The sequence below is a fragment of the Scyliorhinus torazame genome, chromosome 10 (genome assembly GCF_047496885.1).
Source record: "Scyliorhinus torazame isolate Kashiwa2021f chromosome 10, sScyTor2.1, whole genome shotgun sequence".
Lineage (NCBI taxonomy): Eukaryota > Metazoa > Chordata > Chondrichthyes > Carcharhiniformes > Scyliorhinidae > Scyliorhinus > Scyliorhinus torazame.
In genome coordinates this window covers 233,349,989-233,373,875 of record NC_092716.1, presented here as the reverse complement: position 1 = coordinate 233,373,875, position 23,887 = coordinate 233,349,989, and the positions used below count along the sequence as shown (strand labels likewise).

Here is a 23,887-nt window from a genome sequence, read left to right as displayed (position 1 = left end):
CATGTACCTATCCAATAACTGTTCCGACTCAACTACTTCCACAGGCAGTGCATTCCATGCCCCCACTTCTCTCTGGGTAAAGAACCTACCTCTGACATCCCCCCCCCCCCCTATATCTTCCACCATTCACCTTGAATTTATGTCCCCTTGTAATGGTTTGTTCCACCTGGGGAAAAAGTCTCTGACTGTCTACTCTATCCATTCCCCTGATCATCTTATAAACCTCTATCAAGTCGCCCCTCATCCTTCTCCGTTCTAATGAGAAAAGGCCTAGCACCCTCAACCTTTCCTCGTAAGACCTACTCTCCATTCCAGGCAACATCCTGGTAAATCTCCTTTGCACCTTTTCCAAAGCTTCCACATCCTTCCTAAAATGAGGCGACCAGAACTGTACACAGTACTCAAAATGTGGCCTTACCAAAGTTTTGTACAGCTGCATCATCACCTCACGGCTCTTAAATTCAATCCCTCTGTTAACGAACGCGAGCACACCATAGGCCTTCTAAACAGCTCTATCCACTTGAGTGGCAACTTTCAAAGATGTATGAACATAGACCCCAAGATCTCTCTGCTCCTCCACATTGCCAAGAACTCTACCGTTAACCCTGTATTCCGCATTCATATTTGCCCTTCCAAAATGGACAACCTCACACTTTTCAGGGTTAAACTCCATCTGCCACTTCTCAGCCCAGCTCTGCATCCTATCGATGTCTCTTTGCAGCCGACAACAGCCCTCCTCACTATCCACGACTCCACCAATCTTCGTATTATCTGCAAATTTACTGACCCACCCTTCAACTCCCTCATCCAAGTCATTATTGAAAATCACAAACAGCAGAGGACCCAGCACTGATCCCTGCGATACGCCACTGGTAACTGGGATCCAGGCTGAATATTTGCCATCTACCACCACTCTCTGACTTCTATCGGTTAGCCAGTTCGTTATCCAACTGGCCAAATTTCCCACTATCCCATGCCTCCTTACTTTCTGCAGAAGTCTACCATGGGGAACCTTATCAAATGCCTTACTAAAATCCATGTACACTACATCCACTGCTTTACTTTCATCCACATGCCTGGTCACCTCCTCAAAGAATTCAATAAGACTTGTAAGGCAAGACCTACCCCTCACAAATCCACGCTGACTATCCCTAATCAAGCAGTGTCTTTCCAGATGCTCAGAAATCCTATCCTTCAGTACCCTTTCCATTACTTTGCCTACCACCGAAGTAAGACTAACTGGCCTGTAATTCCCAGGGTTATCCCTATTCCCTTTTTTGAACAGGGGCACGACATTCGCCACTCTCCAATCCCCTGGTACCACCCCTGTTGACAGTGAGGACAAAAAGGTCATTGCCAATGGTTCTGCAATATCATCTCTTGCTTCCCATAGAATCCTTGGATATATCCCGTCAGGCCCGGGGGACTTGTCTATCCTCAAGTTTTTCAAAATGCCCAACACATCTTCCTTCCTAACAAGTATTTCCTCGAGCTTACCAGTCTGTTTCACACTGTCCTCTCCAACAATATGGTCCCTCTCATTTGTAAATACAGAAGAAAAGTACTCGTTCAAGACCTCTCCTATCTCTTCAGACTCCATACACAATCTCCCGCTACTGTCCTTGATCGGACCTACCCTCGCTCTAGTCATTCTCATATTTCTTACATGTGTAATTAGGTAGTTTGAACTAACTGCCTAATTAACCAGCTGCAGCTGCTCATAGCTTGTACAGCCTGTTTGAGACTGGAATAAGCTCAACTTTTCTGAACTTAAAAAGAGTAATTTTTAGTTAATTGCGAAATTAAAGACTAAACTTTAGATAAAATTAACCCTTAAAATGCCCATTCACCAGCTGTGCAGTCCTGTGTTGACTTTTAAAAAACAAGTTAAAATAACATGAACTCGAGGACATAACCGTGTGATTTATTTTACCCAATTCTAAACCCATTAACAATTGGAAGGGACAGCAAAAAGACAAATTTTTCAGAAATTCAGACTTTTCATCTTGCTTGTGAAATTGCCATCATTGACACCTTAATTGATAAAAGCTTGCAATACCCAAACTCACTAGAATTGTGAAACAAAGAAGCAAAAAACTTTCCAGTCTACAAAAATCTGACATTCGTGGTTGAAGCTCAAAGAGCAGTTTTCCCACACTGACTGGTGTCATTTTCAACCAGTTCTTCTTCTGGCATAGGAAGTTCAGGAAATATCAACCAATTAAGTAGAACACTAATGTATCTCAACCACAAGATGAGCCTTCGTGAAATAAAAGCTCATGGTGTACATAGGGGTAAATATTAACATGGATAGACGTTTGGTTAACTAACAGGAAAAGAGTTAGCATAAATAGATCTTTTTATGTTTTTTACAGTTGGCAGGATGTGACGAGTGGTGTGCCACAGGGAGCAGTGCCGAGGCCTCAACTTTTTACCATTTATATAAGTGACTTGGTTGAAGGGGCGGTTGCTAAATTTGCTGACAACACAAAGATAGGTAGGAAAATAAATTGTGAAGAGGACGTAAGGAGGCTGAAAGGGACACAGATAGGTTAGGGGAGTAGGTAAAACTCTGGGCAATGGAGTACAATGTGAGAAAATGCTAAATTGTCCATTTTGGCAGGAACAATAAACAACCTCATTATCAAAATGGTAAGAGATTGCAAAGCTGGGATGCAGGGTGATTTGGGTGCCCTAGTGCATGAATCACAAAAGGCTAGTATACAGGTACAGCAGGTAATTAGAAAAGCTAATAGAATATTGTTGCTTATTGTGAGGGTAATTGAATACCAAAATAGTGAGGTTATGCTTCTGTTGTACAGGGCATTGGTGAGACCACAGCCAGAGAATTGTGTACAGTATTGCTCTCCTCATTAGCCACCTCTTTTAAGACCAAACGATGAAGTCCATCTGCATCTGAAGATGTGTCAGCCAGCTCCATCATTGTTTTAAGTACCACTTCCCCAGTGATTGTAATTTCACCATGTTCCTCTCTCATTTACAGCTCTTAATTTACAGCTATTGAAATGTTTTCTGTATCTTCTATAGTGAAGATAGAAGCAAAATATTTGTTCATTTTATCCGCTGTTTCCTTAGTATCTATATTCTCACTCGGAGGTTTACTCTTTTCTATTTATATGCCTGTAGAAACCATTGCTCCGTTTTATCCAGCTAGCTTCCTCTCATGCACTAATTTGTTTCTGCTGATTAACCTTTTAGTCATTTTCTGCCATTCTTGATATTCTGACCAATCTGACCCGCCACTCATCTTTGCTTTTTCCTTAAGTTTGATACTTTCCTTAACTTGTTTACTTAACCATGGATACTGGGTCCACCTCACAGAACTTTTCATTATAGTACGAACATACTTATTCTAAGCATTCTGAAATATTCCCTTAAATGTCTGCCACTACTTCTCTATCAACCTATCCCCTAATTTCATATCTCAGTTCACTTCAGCCATCACAGTTTTCATTCCCTCATATGTGCCCTTATTTGTTTAAAATACTTGCATTAGACCCACTCTTCTTCCTTTCAAACTTGTAAAATTCAATCAAATTGTGGTTGCTACTACCCGAGGTGCCTTTACTCTGAGATCGTTAATTAAACCTGTCATGTTACACAATCCCATGCGAAATATAACAAACTCTGTTAAGTTTCTCAGAGCAGAACGTTATGATACCACCTTGGAAGCATTCTATGATCTCCTCATCCAGGTTACGACTGCCAACCTAATTTTTCCCATTTAGATGTAGATTCAAGTCAGCCATGATTATTGCAGTCCCTTTATTACAAACACCCATATTACTACTTACATACTTCGTCTTATATTATGGTTAATATTAAGAGGTTTATATGCCACTCTCACTAGTGACTTCTTTCCCTTACTATTCCACATCAACACCCAAACAAATTCCACTTCTTGATCTCCTTAACCAAAGTGCTCTCTAACAGTTGCATCAATGCCATCCTGGATTAACAGTGCTACACCTCCACTTTTGGATTGGATTGGATTTGTTTATTGTCTCGTGTACCGAAGTACAGTGAAAAGTTTTTCTGCGAGCAGCTCAACAGATCATTAAATACATGAAAAGGAAATAAAAGAAAATACATAATAGGGCAACACAACATATACAATGTAACTACATAAGCACTGGCATCGGATGAAACATACAGGGTGTAGTGTTAATGAGGTCAGTCCATAAGAGGGTCATTTAGGAGTCTGGTGACAGTGGGGAAGAAGCTGTTTTTGAGTCTGTTCGTGCGTGTTCTCAGACTTCTGTATCTCCTGCCCGATGGAAATAGTTGGAAGAGTAAGCCGAGTGGGAGGGATCTTTGATTATGCTGCCCGCTTTCCCCAGGCAGCGGGAGGTGTAGATGGAGTCAATGGATGGGAGGCAGGTTCGTGAGATGGACTGGGCGGGGTTCACGACTCTCTGCTGTCCTGGGCCGAGCAGTTGCTATACCAGGCTGTGATGCAGCCCGATAGGATGCTTTCTATGGTGCATCTGTAAAGGTTGGTAAAGGTTAATGTGGACATGCCAAATTTCCTCAGTTTCCTGAGGAAGTATAGGTGCTGTTGTGCTTTCTTGGTGGTAGCGTCGACGTGGGTGGACCGGGACAGATTTTGGGAGATGTGCACCCCTTGGAATTTGAAACTGCTAACCATCTCCACCTCGGCCCCGTTGATGCTGACAGGAGTGTGTACAGTACTTTGCTTCCTGAAGTCAATGACCAGCTCTTTAGTTTTGCTGGCATTGAGGGAGAGATTGGTGTCGCTACACCACTCCACTAGCTTCTCTATCTCCCGCCTGTATTCGGACTAGTCGTTATTCGAGATCTGGCCCACTATGGTCGTATCGTCAGCAAACTTGTAGATGGAGTTCGAACCAAATTTTGCCACGTAGTCGTGTGTGTACAGGGACTAGAGTAGGGGGCTAAGTACGCAGCCTTGCGGGGCACCGGTGTTGAGGACTATTGTGGAGGAGGTGTTGTTGTTCATTCTTACTGATTGTGGTCTGTTGGTCAGAAAATCAAGGATCCATTTGCAGAGTGGGGAGCCAAGTCCTAGGTTTTGGAGCTTTGATATGAACTTGGCTGGGATTATGGTGTTGAAGGCGGAGCTGTAGTCAATAAATAAGAGTCTGATGTAGGAGTCCTTGTTTTCGAGATGCTCTGGGGATGAGTGTAGGGCCAGGGAAATGGCGCCTGATGTGGACCGGTTGCAGCGGTATGCAAATTGCAATGGATCAAGGCGTTCTGGGTGTGGAGGTGATGCGCTTCATGATCAACCTCTCAAAGCACTTCATTACGACTGAAGTCAGGGCCACTGGGCGGTAGTCATTGAGGCACGTTGCCTGGTCCTGCTTTGGTACCGGTATGATGATGGTCTTCTTGAAGCAGGTGGGGACCTCGGAGTGGAGTAGGGACAGGTTAAAGATGTCCACGAATACCTCTGCCAGCTGGTCCGCGCAGGCTCTGAGTGCACGATCAGGGATCCCATCCGGGCCCGTCGCTTTCCGAGGGTTCACTTTCAGGAAGGCCGATCTGACTTCGGAAGCTGTGATGGTGGGTATGGATGAATTATGGGCTGCTGGGGCACCCGACTGCGGATTGTTGGTTACCTGCTCGAACCGAGCATAGAATGCATTGAGTTCATCGGGGAGGGGTGCGCTGCTGCCAGAGATACTGTTCGACTTCGCTTTGTAGCCCGATATGTTGTTTAGGCCTTGCCACAACCGTCGAGAGTCTGTCTGTAGCTTGGTTTGATATTCTCTCTTGGCATCTCGGATGGCTTTGCGGAGGTCGTACCTGGATTTCTTTACCTAGCGTCCTATTTTTCTTGAATGTGAATAGACCCTCCAGTATTCAGAACCCACTCAAATCTTATCCTGAAGCTACATCTTTGTAATGGTTATATTTTATTTATTTCAATATGCTTGGTTTGTTTATTTTGTTATGAATGATACACACATTAATATACAGGAGCTTTAGCTCTGTCTTTGTTATCTCTGTAACATTTGGTCTTGACTATTAGTGTATTCTTAGGTTTTTCCTCCCTGTCAATTTGTGATCTTCATTTCCCATATTACAATTCTGCTCTCCGGTCTTGAGTCTACCCATTGATTTGCTACTTGGTCTGGTCTACATTCGACTCCAGAATCACAGCAATGTGGTTGACTCTTAACTGTTCTCTGAAATGGCCTAGCAAGCCCCTCAGTTAACGGGCAATTACCGATGGGCAACAAATCCTGGCCTTTCCAGAGACACCCGCATCCTATGAAGGAATTTTTAAAAACCTCTTTCAAAGTCCTACCTCTGTGGTTGATACCAACACAGAGCATAACAGCTGGATCCTCCCCACTCCCTTGCAAAGTTCTTGTCAGGCCCATAGTAGATGGCCCAAACCCTGACATTAGGTAGGTCCTTCTCACGCTCTTAGCTGCACAGACACTAAACCCCTCACGATGCTACCCCCTGCTACCATAATAAGACCATAAAATTACCAATAAATCACCTAAGATCAATTAACAAGATGTGCACCAACGCATCCCTTACCGGTTTCCTAATAATGGCCGTTTAATGCTTCACAGAACATGGTCAGCTCTTAGACTGAGCTCCTGCTAGCTTTAAGCTCTCGGATCTCTCTAGTTATTCATCAGTTACCGATTATACCACTCATTAAGCTCTACCTCTTGCAATAAACATTACCTAAAGCACCTCTTGCCCCCTATGCACCAAAACCCCACTGTGAATGAAATTCGCAAGTACTCACTCTGTCTCAGTCTCCTCCTTTACTGACCATGTCATTTTTTAAAAACTCAGACTCTGATGGCTCACCAGCTGACTTAGCCTCCTGCTACAGTAATTAACACCAATTTAACCAAGGACTTTCAGATGACTGACAGACACCTGCCAGAACCAGACAGTAAGAAGTTTCACAACATCAGGTTGAAGTCTAACAGATTTATTTGGAATCATCAGGTGGACCAAACAGGCCCCTGTTCAACAAAACAATTTAACTTACTTGTAGGTTAGTTACTACTACTTCTAGGCCAAGGTCTGACTCTTAATCCAAATTTAAACTTAGATTTACCAGTTGAATTCCCACTTTGAATCAAATTCCCAATACTCACTATCTTTGTCTCACTCAGGCATAGTTGTGTCTCATTCCACATTACCAGGTCTACCAGAGCCTGCTCTCTGGTTGGCTCTAGAATGTGCTGCTCTATGAAATGTCCTGAAAACAGCATGAGCTCACCTTCCAGATTATCTTTGCTAATCTTATTAATCCAATTTATATGTTGATTAAAATCACTCATGATTATTACAATACCTTTCTTACAAGTCCCAATTATTTTTTCCTGCATACTCCATCTGATAGTGTAGTTACTGTTAGAGGACCTATACACCACTCTCAAAAGTGACTTTTTACCATTGCTATTTCTTACCTTGATCAAAACGGATTCTATATTTTGATCTTGAGAACCAACCCCACCTCTCACTTGTACTGTCATCCTTAATTTACAGAGCTACGCCACTACCATTTGCTTCGATTGCAAGAGGACTTAAAAGGGTAAATGCGGAGGATGGGCGAATCTAGAAGTTAGGTGCAGTTTCAAAAGGGGTCTCTGGTATAAGGCTGAGATGAGAAATGTATTCTCTCAGTGGGTTGTTAACTGTTGGAAGTCAATACCACAGAGAGCAGTGAAGACTGAGTCAATTAATATATTCAAAGCTGAGTTAGATAGATTGTTGAACCACAAGGGTGTCCAAGAGTATGGCGGGGGAAGAGGAAGGTGCAAAGTGGAGATAAGGCCACAGTCAGCTCAGCCATGGTCTTATTGAATGTAGAGGTCAAATGGCCTAAGCCTGCACCTATTGCTTATGTTATGTTTTTAGCAGTTAGCTTATCCCTCAGTGTTGTAAAATCTGGTAAATTGAAATTGAATGTCACTCACCTCTCTTGCTTCTACATCAGCTGGTTCCACATATTCCTCAACCGCTTCAGGTTCTGCAAAAGTATGGTTAAAACATTTAAATCAAAACAGCTACTTTTTAAAAATAAAAATATGTTGCATTTATATAGCACCTTCCACACCTTGTGACATTCTAAAGCACTTCACTATTTTTTGAAGTACTTCTAAAGTCTAATCGCTGTTGTACTGTGGGAAACGCAGCTTGCAATTTGCACAAAAGGTCCAGCAAACAGAAATTATGTTTCAGTGATGTTGGCTGAGGGATGTATATGTTCTGGGACACCATGGAGAATGGCCCTACTCTTCGTCAAAATAGTGCCATGTGCTATTGCACGTCCACTTTAGAGGGCAGACAGGGCCACAGTTTAATGTCTCACCTGATAAACAAGTTCCACCGCCATAACCTTCCCTCTCTAGTGCCCTGCAACATCAGTTTAGATTACATGCTCAAATCTCTGGGGTGGGATTTGAACTGCCAACCTTCTGACTCAGAGGCAAATGCGCGACCAGCTGAGCCACAGTTCAAAGTTACTCATGACAAACATTTATCTGAAAATCTGTTTACAGCGACATAACTCTAACCAAAGCTGTGTTAAGTCTCCACTACACCACTTAAACCATCAACATTTAATTTTGAAATGTGCTAGGGCAGCACGGTGGCGCAGAGGGTTAGCCCTGCTGCCTCACGGCACCGAGGTCCCAGGTTCGATCCCGGCTCTGAGTCACAGTCTGTGTGGAGTTTGCACATTCTCCCAGTGTTTGCGTGGGTTTCGCCCCCACAACCCAAAGATGTGCAGGCTAGGTGGATTGGTCACACTAAATTGCCAAAAATGAATTGGGTACTCTAAAAAAAAATTTTTAATTTTGAAAAGTGCTAAGCATTTTCCATTTTCATTCAAGTGCTGCATGCACCAGGGAGTGCTGCGTATTTTGGGCAAAAATAACTTGGTGCAGTGCTTACTGCAGTAGCAAACACGACTGGAAAGAGGAAAACCAACTTTCAGCACCAAAATCAACCACCTGAACCAAATCGAAGAGCTGCACAAGATGAGTCAGTTTAGCTTAGTATTGCACTTGTTACAAATATGGAGCTCATAAAATTCTTGTATTTTGGGACTGCAAGCTAAAATAGTGGCAAAGGAGGAGGAGCCATGTACCTACTCTAAATTTTGCCTGATAACATACTTCCGAATCAGAATGGTGTGCGTTTTGGAGGGGAACTTGCAAATGGTGGCGTTCTTTCTAGGTGGTAGAGGTCTTTAGAAGGGGCTGCTGAAGGTGCCTTGTAGATGGTAAGCACTGCTGCAAGCGTGCAGTGGTGGAGGCAGTGAATGGTTAACGTGGTGGCTGCTTTGCCAATCAAGCGGGTGGCTTTGTCCTGGACGGCTGGATGGTGTTGAGCTTTTTGAGTGTTGTTGGAGACGCACTGTTCCAGGCAAATGGTGTAAGATTTTGATAATAGTAAAATGTTTGTAGGGGTCTTGTATAAGGTGGACTAATGTCCATGAACTTTGAAGTTAGCCACTTTTAAACTGGTCAGATAGAATTTATGTTAGGCAACTAACAGTCAAGGTAATTGGAGAACAGGAAAACAGTTGGTGAGAAGCTATGCTTAATGAATTTCTGACTCCAAAGTCTGAATTCAAGAGTTTTTCTGTTTTGAAAGGAATGGCTACATCATGAACTTATGACACTATGTTTAAACAAACCATGCATTGTTTTAACTGATCTGTACCAGGGAGGAAACCTTTATTCTCTGATATGAGAGGAAATTATCTTAATTGTGGATTGTAATAGCTGTAATATGGAATTGGGTTCAGATGTGTTGACAAGAGAATGTGACTTTATTTATGGCTTCTCTGTAGCTGCCTTCGTTATGATAGAATATAAACTTTTGGAGTTTATGACTCAAAGCAGGGGTTGATGGGGGTGAGACAAGATGATTTGTACCGTATGGCCAATAGCAGGAGTAAAAAAGGAAGGAGGAGTGGGAAACTGGGATTTACAAGTTGAGAAATCGTAATCCTCGTTTGCACAGTGATACCACGCTTCTGGGATATGACTCTTCTGGAAACTGTTCACTATCACTTCAAAAATAAAGAGGCATCGTCTGTGCTGACAACACCAAGATTTTCTGGGATCTTGAGAGATGAGAAACGTTTTATGGTGTCTTCGGCACTTCTGGTTAATTATATGTAAAATCTTGCTTAATAAATTCTACTTGATAGTAGTTATTTGTACATTGTAGGTCAAGCACAACTGAAGACCCTAGTGTTAGAAATTAGGACCGTTAGAATTAGTTTCAAAATTAGAAGTGCTTTATACCTCAAAACCCTAACCATTACAGCAGAGTATTCAATCACATTCCTGATTTGTGCCTTGTAGATGTTGGGCAGGCTCTGGGTGTCAGGTGAGAGTGACGCAGAACATTTTGCAAACATCCCCACTTCTGACCTCATGATGGTGATAATGTTATTGATGAAACAGCTGAAGAGACTAGGGCCTGGTGCACTACCCCGAGGAACTTAGAATTGGCATACGTTGAAGAGACGATGGCCTGCTCCCAGGGTGCAAGTCAAGACTGTGTTGGGCATTGGCTGTTGTGTGTTATAGGTCAATTTGTGAGCGACAGTCCCTTCCGCAGCTGTCACAGATAAAAAGTATTGGCCGACGGTCAAGTGATGTTTTTTCCTTGTGTCAGACTATCTTTTCCACCATAGGGTGGTCATCTTTTTGCCCTGAGCTTTTTCCATATCCCTCCTGACAGCTGGTCTCCAGACACTCCAGTCACCAGTAAGTTCCCACACAGTAGCTCTGAACCTGGTCAACCTGAAGTCGTGCTTGCAGATATCCTTGCTTAGCACACTGGACGGCCTATTGGTCGTGCCGATAACAAGATAGCCACGGAATGTGGCTTTGGGGATGCAGCAGCCTTCCATTCTCAAATCCCATGACCCAGCCAACGAAATACAAAGCTCTATGTGTACCGAGCTTGTGTTCTCAGCACCTTCCTTTACAGTAATGAGGCATGGTCAACATATGCAAGCAAGAGGGCAGCATGGTGGCGCAGTGGGTGAGCACTGCGGCCTCACGGCACCGAGGTCCCAGGTTCGATCCCGGCTCTGGGTCACTGTCCGTGTGGAGTTTGCACATTCTCCGTGTTTGCATGGATTTCACGTCCACAACCCAAAAATGTGCAAGCTAGGTGGATTGGCCACGCTAAATTGCCCCTTAATTGGAAAAAATGAATTTAAAAAAAACAAACATATGCAAGCAAAAAAGTGGCTGAACTACTTCCACCTCCGCTGTCTCAGAAAATACGAGGCATAGCCTGGCAAGACAAGAGTGTTGAATATGGAAGTACACCAGCTTGAAGGGATCCTAGTCATGTTTATCCTCGAGTCACTAGGATCTAGAAGGCAGCTAAGTAACATTTTTACCTGGATGCGAGGCCCATGTGATTGATATCGCCATGGAGGGGGCACTGAGAAAGGAAAAGTCTATAGTAAACCACTGTTGTAAGAAAACAGGGTTTCCTTAGGTGTCACTGAACCTCACCGGCCCACGGGAATCTGCTAGAATCAGAGAGAGCAGGAAATAGAGACAGCTAGTTCTGCAGCTGAAGCAGAGGAAATGCTGCCCCATGGTTCACCACATAATGTGGTTGGGAGCTCATACTGAAGATTGAATAAACCGATTTTATGAGAAGTTGGAGGCTGGGAGATAAATGTAGCTTAGGTTGGCAGGAAAGAATCTCCCATGTAACCTCACAGAGGAAGTCAGTTCTAGAATTAGAAGTTATCCAGGCTGGGGCAAGCCGCTTAGAAAATGAGTTATAGAATCAGAATTCCAACAGTGCAGGTGGCAGCCATTCAGCCCATTGAGTCTGCACCAACCCTCTGAAAGAGCATCCTACCTAGGCCCACTCCCCCGCAAACCCGTAACCTACCTAATCTTTGAACACTAAGGGGCAATTTAGCATGGACAATCCACCTAATCCGCACATTTTTTGAACTGTGAGGAAACCAGAGCACCAAGAGAAAATCCATGCAAATACGGAGAGAACGTACAAACTCCACACGGACAGTCACCGAAGGCTGGAATTGAACCCGGGTCCCAGAGTGCTGTGAGGCTGCAGTGCTGACCACTGTGCCACCATGCAGCCCTGGGCAACAAGGAACTGGCAGAGGGGTTAAAACAGATATGGTTTGCAGCCTTGATGGTGGAAAATACTTTAATATTAAAGAACACGGGGAGCAATTAAATACCATCACCATCACAAGAGTATTAGTATGAAACAAACTAATGGGGCCAAAGGCAAATAAGTCCCCAGGCCCTGATGGCTTGCATCCTAAGATCCTAAAAGAAGATGGTGGATGCATTTGTTGTAATCTTCCAAAAATCCTTGGGATTGTGGAGATGCATAGGATTGAAACACTGCCAATATAACACTCCAATTCAATTCAATTCAAAAAGGGAGCGAGGCAAAAAGCAGATAACCAAAGGTCCAATTACCCTAACATCTGTTGCTGGAAAAACGTTAGAACCAATTGTTAAGAAGTTAATTGTTAAGCAGCATACTAGGAAAATCAGAATCTAATCAAGCAGAGTCAGCATGGTTCTATGAAAGGGAAATCATGTCTCACTAAATTATTAGAGGTTTTCGAGGAAATGTAAACTAGAGTGGACAGAAGGGAACCAGTCGATGGGTTGTATTTGGACTTCCAGAAGGCGCTCAACAAGCTACCTCACAAAAGGCTAAGTCAGAAGATAAGAACCCATGGTGTTGGAGGTAGTGTACTGGCATGGATAGAAAATTGGCTAAAGGGCAGGAAACAGCAAGTGGACATTAATAGGTTCTTTTTCAGGGTGGTGACCTGTAACCAGTGGGTTCCACAGGGATTAGTGCTGAGATCGCAATTATTTACAATATATATCAATATATTGATATTGGAGGAATAAGTGAATGTACTATAGCAAAATTTACAGATGACACAAATATAAGGTGGAATGGCAAATTGCAAGAGGGATACAAACAGTCTGCAGAGATATGGATGGGTTAAGTAAGTGGGAACAAATTTGGCAAATGCAGTACAGGTTGAAAATCCCTTATCCAAAATGTTGCGCATTGGGAACTGGGCATGTGCGGCATGCGTTGGGACCGGCAATATGTATCACAGGCAAATCGGGGGGACTGGACTAATGCACAAGATATACCATCTCATAAGCTACACACTCTTTCATTACAATCAGAGTTAATACAGATATTTAGGAAAATAATAGGAAGGCGCAACAAAACCAGAGAACCATGGATAACTGGAGACGTTCAGGATACATGAGAAGGAAAAGAAAGGCTTTGAACAAGTATAATGGGAATAAGTCTGCATAGGCATTAGTGGAGTTCAGAAAGTGCAGGATGGAGCTTAAGAGATCAGTTGGAAGAGCAAAGAGGGGATATGAGAAAACTCTGGTTGGTAAAAATAGGGAAAATCCCAAGATATTCTATAAGCATATCAATGGGAAGAGGATAACCAGGGAAACAGGAGGGCCCATTAAGGACCAAAGGGGAAATCTGTGGGTGGAGCCAGAGGACATTGGTAGGGTGTTGAATAAATATTTCACATCTGTCTTCACCCAAGAGAATGATGAGGTAGTTATGGAACTCGGGGAGAAAGATTGTGAGGTTCTTGAGCAAATTGTCATAGAGAGTGACAAGGTATTGGAGGTACTGGCAGGCTTAAAAGTGGACAAATGATTTGTGCCCCAGGTCCGGGTGATTTGTGCCCCAGGCTGCTGTGGGAGGCGAGGGAGGAGATTGCCGGGGCACTGACCCAAATTTTTAATTCCTCTCTGGCCACTTGGGAGGTGCACAACGACTCGAGAACACCAATGTCATCCCACTATTTAAGAAAGGATATAGAGACAAGCCAGGGAACTACAGACCAGTGAGTCTCACATCATTGGTTGGGAAACTACAGGAGAAGATTCTGAAAGAGAGAATCTACCTCCGTTTGGAGAGGTAAGGTTTGTTCAGGGATAGTCAGCATGGCTCTGTCAGAGGATGGTCATGCCTAACAAATTTGATTGAATTTTTTGAGCATGTAACCAAGTGTGTAGATGGGGGTAGTGCAATTGATGTAGTTTACCTGGATTTCAGCAATCCTTTGACAAGGTCCCAGATGGGAGACTTATTAAGATCTGCACATGGGATACAGGGTGATTTAATACGATGGATTCATAATTGGCTTAGTGGTAGGAGATAGAGGGTGATGAGAGATGGCTGCTTTAGTGTCTGAAAGCCAGTGACCAGTGGCATACCACAGGGATACGTCCTGGGATCCTTATTTTTTGTCATTTATATAAACAACATAGCTGACTGTGTTGGGGGGGGGATTGGAAAGTTTCGAAGAACAAAGGGACCATGGCGTGTTTGTCGATAGATGTCTCTGAAGGCAGGAGGGCATGTTAATAGGGTGGTGAAAAAGGCATATGGGACACTCGCCGGGACATAGATTACAAAAGCAGGGAAGCCATGATGGAGCTGTATAGAACTTTAGTGTGGCCTCAGCTAGAGTACTGTGCAATTCTGGTTGCCACATTATAGGAAGATGTAATTGCATGGGAGAGGGTGCAGAGAAAGTTCACCAGAATGTTGGGATGGAACATTAAGTTATAAAGAGGGGTTTGATAGGCTTGGGTTGTTTTCTCTGGAGCAGAGAAGACTGAGGGGTGACCAGATTGAGGTGTACAAGATTAGCAGGGGCGTGGATAGGGAATAGCTGTTCCCCATAGTTGACGGATCAGTTACGAGAGAACACAAGTTCAAAGTGAGGGCTGGGAGGTTTAGGGGGGATTTGAGGGGAAACTTTTTAACCCAGCGTGTGGCGACAGTCTGGACTTCACTGCCTGGGAGGGTGGTAAAGGCAAGATGCCTCACATCCTTCAAAAAGTACCTGGCACACCACAACATTCAAGGCTATTGGCCGAGTGCTGGCAAATGGGATTAGGTGGGCAGGTCAGGGCCTTTCATGCGCCGGGTGCAGACTCTTCTGAGCTGGGGCATTGTGATTCTGATTTAAATATAAGTCACCCTCACTCGCCAATACAATTATACGGACAGTTGGCAGTCACATTTTTGTTCATAAATAATGAAAACAAAGGAAGACAGGAACAATCATGTTTGCTTACATTATACTACTTTTTCAGGTAAAGTGCAGTCCAGCTGAGCATGTAACTATCTGTTCATAGAACATAACATAGAAAATACAGCACAGAACAGGCCCTTCGGCCCACGATGTTGTGCCGAACCTTTGACCTAGATTAATCATAGATTATCATTGAATTTACAGTGCAGAAGGAGGCCATTCGGCCCCCCGAGTCTGCACCGGCTCTTGGAAAGAGCACCCCACCCAAACTCAACACCTCCACCCAACACCAAGGGCAATTTTGGACACCAAGGGCAATTTATCATGGCCAATCCACCTACCCTGCACATCTTTGGACTGTGGGAGGAAACCGGAGCACCCGGAGGAAACCCACGCAGACACGGGGAGGACGTGCAGACTCCGCACCGACAGTGACCCAAGCCGGAATCGAACCTGGGACCCTGGAGCTGTGAAGCAATTGTGCTATCCACAATGCGACCGTGCTGCCCTTAAGAACAAATAAATCTACACTATATCATTTTACTGTAATCCATGTACCTATCCAATAGCTGTTTGAAGGTTCCTAATGTTTCCGACTCAACTACTTCCACAGGCAGTGCATTCCATGCCCCCACTACTCTCTGGGTAAAGAACCTACCTCTGATATCCCTCCTATATCTTCCACCTTAAATTTATGTCCCCTTGTAATGGTTTGTTCCACCCGGGGAAAAAGTCTCTGACTGTCTACTCTATCTATTCCCCTGATCATCTTATAAACCTCTATCAAGTCGCCCCTCATCCTTCTCCGTTCTAATGAGAAAAGGCCTAGCACCCTCAACCTTTCCTCGTAAGACCAACTCTCCATTCCAGGCAACATCCTGGTAAATCTCCTTTGCACCTTTTCCAAAGCTTCCACATCCTTCCTAAAATGAGGTGACCAGAACTGTACACAGTACTCCAAATGTGGCCTTACCAAAGTTTTGTACAGCTGCATCATCACCTCACGGCTCTTAAATTCAATCCCTCTGTTAATGAACGCGAGCACACCATAGGCCTTCTTCACAGCTCTATCCACTTGAGTGGCAACTTTCAAAGATGTATGAACATAGACCCCAAGATCTCTCTGCTCCTCCACATTGCCAAGAACTCTACCGTTAACCCTGTATTCCGCATTCATATTTGTTCTTCCAAAATGGACAACCTCACACTTTTCAGGGTTAAACTCCATCTGCCACTTCTCAGCCCAGCTCTGCATCCTATCTATGTCTCTTTGCAGCCGACAACAGCCCTTCTTACTATCCACAACTCCACCAATCTTCGTATCGTCTGCAAATTTACTGACCCACCCTTCAACTCCCTCATCCAAGTCATTAATGAAAATTACAAACAGCAGAGGACCCAGAACTGATCCCTGCGGTACGCCACTGGTAACTGGGATCCAGGCTGAATATTTGCCATCCACCACCACTCTCTGACTTCTATCGGTTAGCCAGTTGGTTATCCAACTGGCTAAATTTCCCACTATCCCATGCCTCCATACTTTCTGCAGAAGCCTACCATGGGGAACCTTATCAAATGCCTTACTAAAATCCATGCACACTACATCCAGTGCTTTACCTTCATCCACATGCTTGGTCACCTCCTTAAAGAATTCAATAAGATTTGTAAGGCAAGACCTACCCCTCACAAATCCATGCTGACTATCCCTAATCAAGCAGTGTCTTTCCAGATGCTCAGAAATCCTATCCTTCAGTACCCTTTCCATTACTTTGCCTACCACCGAAGTAAGACTAACTGGCCTGTAATTCCCAGGGTTATCCCTAGTCCCTTTTTTGAACAGGGGCACGACATTCGCCACTCTCCAATCCCCTGGTACCACCCCTGTTGACAGTGAGGACGAAAAGATCATTGCCAACAGCTCTGCAATTTCATCTATTGCTTCCCATAGAATCCTTGGATATATCCCGTCAGGCCCGGGGGACTTGTCTATCCTCAAGTTTTTCAAAATGCCCAACACATCTTCCTTCCTAACAAGTATTTCCTCGAGCTTACCAGTCTGTTTCACACTGTCCTCTCCAACAATATGGCCCCTCTCATTTGTAAATACAGAAGAAAAGTACTCGTTCAAGACCTCTCCTATCTCTTCAGACTCAATACACAATCTCCCGCTACTGTCCTTGATCGGACCTACCCTCGCTCTAGTCATTCTCATATTTCTCACATGTGTAAAAGGCCTTGGGGTTTTCCTTGATCCTACCCGCCAAAGATTGTTCATGCCCTCTCTTAGCTCTCCTAATCCCTTTCTTCAGTTCCCTTCTGGCTATCTTGTATCCCTCCAATGCCCTGTCTGAACCTTGTTTCCTCAGCCTTACACAAGTCTCCTTTTTCCTCTTAACAAGACATTCAACCGCTCTTGTCAACCATGGTTCCCTCACTCGACCATCTCTTCCCTGCCTGACAGGGACATACATATCAAGGACACGTAGTACCTGTTCCTTGAACAAGTTCCACATTTCACTTGTGTCCTTCCCTGACAGCCTATGTTCCCAACTTATGCACTTCAATTCTTGTCTGACAACATTGTATTTACCCTTCCCCCAATTGTAAACCTTGCCCTTTTGCACGCATCTATCCTTCTCCATTACTAAAGTGAAAGTCACAGAATTGTGGTCACTATCTCCAAAATGCTCCCCCACTAACAAATCTATCACTTGCCCTGGTTCATTACCAAGTACTAAATCCAATATTGCCCCTCCTCTGGTCGGACAATCTACATACGGTGTTAGAAAAGCTTCCTGGACACACTGCACAAACACCACCCCATCCAAACTATTTGATCTAAAGAGTTTCCACTCAATATTTGGGAAGTTAAAGTCACCCATGACTACTACCTTGTGACTTCTGCACCTTTCCAAAATCTGTTTCCCAATCTGTTCCTCCACATCTCTGCTACTATTGGGGGGCCTATAGAAAACTCCTAACAAGGTGACTGCTCCTTTCCTATTTCTGACTTCAACCCATACTACCGCATTAGGGCGATACTCCTCGAACTGCCTTTCTGCAGCTGTTATACTATCTCTAATTAACAATGCCACCCCCCCACCTCTTTTACCCCCCTCCCGAATCTTATTGAAACATCTATAACCAGGGACCTCCAACAACCATTTCTGCCCCTCTTCTATCCAGGTTTCCGTGATGGCCACCACATCGTAGTCCCAAGTACTGATCCATGCCTTAAGTTCACCCACCTTATTCCTGATGCTTCTTGCGTTGAAGTATACACACTTCAACCCATCTCCGTGCCTGCAAGTACTCTCCTTTGTCAGTGTTCCCTTCCTCACTGCCTCATTACACGCTTTGGCGTCCTGAATATCAGCTACCTTAGTTGCTGGACTACAAATCCGGTTCCCATTCCCCTGCCAAATTAGTTTAAACCCTCCCGAAGAGTACTAGAAAACCTCCCTCCCAGGATATTGGTGCCCCTCTGGTTCAGATGCAACCCGCCCTGCTTGTACAGGTCCCACCTTCCCCAGAATGCGCTCCAATTATCCAAATACCTGAAGCCCTCCCTCCTACACCATTCCTGCAGCCACGTGTTCAACTGCACTCTCTCCCTATTCCTAGCCTCGCTATCACGTGGCACCGGCAACAAACCAGAGATGACAACTCTGTCTGTCCTGGCTTTTAACTTCCAGCCTAACTCCCTAAACTTGTTTATTACCTCCACACCCCTTTTCCTACCCATGTCGTTGGTACCAATGTGCACCACGACTTCTGGCTGCTCGCCCTCCCCCTTAAGGATCCTGAAGACACGATCCGAGACATCCCTGACCCTGGCACCCGGGAGGCAACATACCTTCCGGGAGTCTCGCTCGCGACCACAGAATCTCCTATCTATTCCCCTAACCATTGACTCTCCTACAACTATTGCTTTTCTATTCTCCCCCCTTCCCTTCTGAGCCCCAGAGCCATACTCAGTGCCAGAGACCTGGCTGCTAGGGCCTTCCCCCGGTAGGTCATCCTCCCCAACAGCATCCAAAACGGTATACTTGTTTTGAAGGGGAATGGCCACGAGGGATCCCTGCACTGTCTGCCTGTTTGTTTTTTTCCCCCCCCCTGACGGTAACCCAGCTATTCTTGTCCTGTACCTTTTTTTTTTTTAAATCATAGAATTTACAGAGCAGAAGGAGGCCATTCAGCCCATCGAGTCTGCACCGGCTCTTGGAAAGAGCACCCTACCCAAGGTCAACACCGCCACCCTATCCCCATAACCCAGTAACCCCACCCAACACTCAGGGCAATTTTGGACACTACGGGCAATTTATCATGGCCAATCCACCTAACCCGCACATCTTTGGACTGTGGGAAGAAACCGGAGCACCCGGAGGAAACCCACGCACACACGGGGAGGATGTGCAGACTCCGCACAGACAGTGACCCAAGCCAGAATCGAACCTGGGACCCTGGAGCTGTGAAGCAATTGTGCTATCCACAAGGCTACCGTGCTGCTCCTTGGGTGTGGTTACCTCCCTGTAACTCTTCTCAATCACCCCCTCTGCCTCCCGGATGATCCGAAGTTCATCCATCTTCAGCTCCAGTTCCCTAACACGGTCTTTGAGGAGCTAGAGTTGGGTGCACTTCCCACAGGTATAGTCAGCGGGGACACCGGTGGTATCCCTCACCACCCACATCCTACAGGAGGAGCATGCAACTGGCCTAGCCTCCATCCCCTCTGACCTGACAGAATATAGCTGCCCTGTGGACTAACTAGATCTCCGCCCTCCGACTCTGCTCCCAGTCAGCTACACTTTCTGTAAACTCCTGGCTCTCTTCTCACTCTTTGTGGAAATGTCGGAAACAAAATGAAAGGAGCACCTTACTCCCTCCTCACCTAACTCACTCGGTCACCAAACTCTTACTATAGCACTCAAAATGCACCAAATTCAGCACTCCCTCAGTCACCAAACTCTCACTATAGCACTCAAATGCACCAAATTCAGCACTCAGTGCAAACAAAGTCTGCACTGTAGGGGATCACTTTTATACTGTGAATCTAGCCTCTGAAAACTGGCCTAATCCAATTAACTAATTAACAAGCTCCAGCTTCAAGTGCCTACAAGTAGAAGCCTGTTTAAAGCTGATTGAAAATTCACCTTCTTCTAAACCAAACAGCAACTTTTAAGTTAATTAACTAAATAAAAGAAAGACTAAACTTTGGATAAAAATGAAGCCTTATACTCCCTCGGTCACCAAACTCTTCCTATAGCACTCAAAATGCACCAAATTCAGCACTCAGTTCGAAGCATACCATGTAGGAAGATGTCCAGGTGTTTTCATGGGTCAGGTGTGTACAAACTATGGAACATTGGTGACTTCCAAGATTAATCTCTGAATCTATAAATGCATATGGAAATATCTGATTTAAGTGTAAAAGGTTAACGATTATTAAGCATTTACAAGCTTATAGGGAAAAGGGTTGGGGGAAGTGAGGAAAAATGTCAATCAACCGAGACACTGGGTTTGTGACTTAGGATGGAACAGATTTTGTAGCCAGCATCAATAAAAGCTTCTGCAAAGCACAAAAACACCATTAAAATCCAGACATTAAAATGCAAGTACCCTATTTAACGGAAAAAGATCACACAAGACGTATACCTGGCTCTGGAGGCTGTTCTTCAACAGGTACAGGGGACGGTTCTTCTTCTTCACACACACCATTCTGGTGATTATGAATGCTGTCAAAGTAACCACTCTGTAGGAGTTTGTTGACGATTGCCTTCAGGCTCTTGTCTGGAAATGAGAAATTACTTCAGCATTTGACTATTCTGAAACAAATACTTTATGCTGCTCATTCTTGATGTTATTTATCTTGCACACCTTAGGCTAGGGCTCTTCATCGACCCATGAGAAATTATCCAACCCTGTTCATATCTGGAATTTTATATGCAATTCTCAGGCAAAGTGAACTTTATCCAATTTCATACTGCAGAAATTTGCATTTGCAGCAAAACTTTATAACTAACCTCAGTTCAAATAACAAACTCTTGTCCTTTAAAAATCAAACTCATGAGGGGGCCAAAGCGCCAGAAGTTGAAATCCGCCAAACTGCAGAACGATTTATCCTCGAGCTACACAGCAAGACACAATTGACTCGATGTAGAAAAGTGAACTGAGTTCCGAGTACGTAATTAGCACTGAGCAAAAAAATCCTCCAAAGATGAACAATGACCAAGTTTCACATGGTTGGATGAGACATCTTAATGTACACACAAAAAAAGTGATGTTATTTTCCAGGTGGAGAGGAAGGTAAGAATCTGGCGAGTTACCTCAGTCACAGAAAACATTTATAATGACGAGCATAATGGTTACCACAATAATTATTGCACAGTCTTAGAACACGGTTTTGTTTAGATATTTAAAAATTAATAGGCTGACTAGATTTAAAATCAATTTTCATCCAGTCAGCATTCCCTCAAATTTCATTCTACAAGAATTGCTTACTGTGCACTTATTTTGCTACAATCTAAATGATTGCTTCCTATCAAACCAATGTTCTTGGCCATCCTGGTTCCACAAATTATTCTGTGCTGATTACACTTTGGCTCTGTGCTTTCACGACTCCCTTCATTCATTATTTATTAGAATCATAGATGGGTCGAATGGCCTAGGAGGCCATTGGGCCCATCGAGCCTGCAGCGGCCCTTGGAAAATGCACCTACTTAAGCCCACACCTCCACCATATCCCCATAACCCAGCAACACTACCTAATCTTTTGGACATGAAGGGGCAATTTAGCACGACCAATCCACCTAACCTGCACATCTTTGGACTGTGGGAGGAAATCGGAGCACCCAGAGGAAACCCATGCAGACAGGGGGAGAAAGTGCAAACTCCACACAGACCATCACCTGAGGCCAGAATTGAACCCCAGTCCCTGGAGCTGTGAGCAGCAATGCTAAACACTTTGCCACCGTGCCACCCTTTTCTTTTTTTTTAATGTTTTTAACATATAGTCACAGAACCTTTACAGTACAGGAGGCCATTGGGGGGCACTGACTCGCTGCAGGAGCATTCGACTCCACACCATTCCCCTGCCTTATCCCTGTAACCTTTCATTCTCTCGCTTCGGAAAGCAATCTACTTCCCTTTTGAATACCTCGATCAAATCTGTCTCCTCACCCTCTCAGGATGTTTGTTCCAAACTCCAATCACCCTCTGGGTGAAAATTATTTCCTCACATCACTTCTGCTCCTTTTGTCCATTATTTTGAATCTCTGCCTTCTAGTTCCGGATGCTCCCTTCAGAGGAAACAGTTTCTTACTATTTACCCTGCCCATACCTCTCGGAATCATGAATATCTCTATCAAGTCTCCTCTCAGTCTTCTTTTAGCCAAAGAAAAAAAATCCAACCTTTACAATCTATCCTTTTAGCTACAGCTGTTTATCACTGGAATCATTCTTGTGAATCTCCTCTGTACTTCTTCCAATGCCTTCACTTCCTTCAAGTATGACACCCAGAACTGGATGCAGTACTCCAAATGAGGTCATAGCCAAGTTCAACATACCTCCTTACTCATGTACTCAATGCCCCAATGAATACAACCTTGGATATTGTATGTTTTATTAACTGCTCTCTCAACATGCCCTGCCACCTTCAATGACCTATGCACATATACATCCAGGTCCCTTCGTTCCTGCAAATTTTGAAATCATGCTCTGCAGACCACAGTCTAGGTCATATATATATATATCAGGAAGACAAGGGTCCCAACACTGGGGAACTCCACTACAGAGGCTCATCTAGTAGGACTGGCCATGCTAAATTGCCCCTTAGTGTCCAAAAGAGGGGTTGGTTAGGTACAGGGTTGCAGGGCTTGGGCAGGGCAGTGGGCCTAGGTAGAGTGCTCTTTCGGGGAGTTGGTGCAGACTTGATGGACCGAGTGGCCCCATGGACAGAATCTGAAAATAATTATCACTATTGTTTCCAGTCACTCAGAGCCAATTTCTCTACTTTCCCTTTTACTCCATGAGATAGAATTTTGTTCCAAGTCTGTTGTGCGGACAGCGTCAGGGTGCCGGGTTCGTTTCCTGGCTTGGGTCACTGTCTGTGCGGAGTGTGCGCGTTCTCCCAGTGTCTGCGTGGGTTTCCTCTGGGTGCTCCGGTTTCCTCCAAGTCCCGAAAGACGTGCTTGTTAGGTGAATTGGACATTCCAAATTTCTCCCTCACTGTACCCAAACAGGGGCCAGAATGGGCGACATTGGGATTTTCACAGTAACTTCATTGCAGTGTTCATACAAGCCTACTTGTGACACTAATAAAGATTATCTTCCTTTGTAAAGACAGATGCAAGGCACTTGTTTCATACCTCCGCTACTTCTCCTGCCTCCACATACAAATCTCCCTTTTCTATCCCTAATCGGCCTTGCTCTTTCTTTTACTACCATTTTATTATTTACATGCTTACAGAAGACCTTGGGATTCCCTTTAATGTTAACGGTTAGACTCTTTTCATGCTCCCTCCTTTCTTTTCTAACTAGCCTTTTCAGTTCCCCGCTGATCCTTCTACATTTAGCCTGATTCTCCATTGTATTTTCTACCTGACGTGTCATATGGCATACTTCTTCACTTATCTCCAGTTATAAAGAATGTTCCAGATCTATTTGTCCTAACTTTCCCCTTTAAGGAAATGTACCTTGACATGGCCTGCAATACTGTTTCTTTGATGGTAGCCCATTGCTTAGCCAGTCTTTCCCAACTCACTA

General features: G+C 44.3%; 1 protein-coding gene across 5 annotated transcripts in view; it reads right to left on the bottom strand.

Moving 5' to 3' along the window:
- Positions 1-23,887, bottom strand: part of caprin1b (cell cycle associated protein 1b) — a 158,883-nt gene that overhangs the window by 76,604 nt on the left and 58,392 nt on the right. For all 5 annotated transcript variants that reach the window (XM_072466579.1, XM_072466581.1, XM_072466578.1 and 2 more), the window contains exons 6-7: positions 20,780-20,914; positions 7,962-8,014 (exon numbers count right to left, since the gene is read on the bottom strand). In XM_072466579.1, the coding sequence (XP_072322680.1) occupies positions 7,962-8,014; positions 20,780-20,914 (188 nt within the window). The remainder of the gene's footprint in view (positions 1-7,961; positions 8,015-20,779; positions 20,915-23,887) is intronic.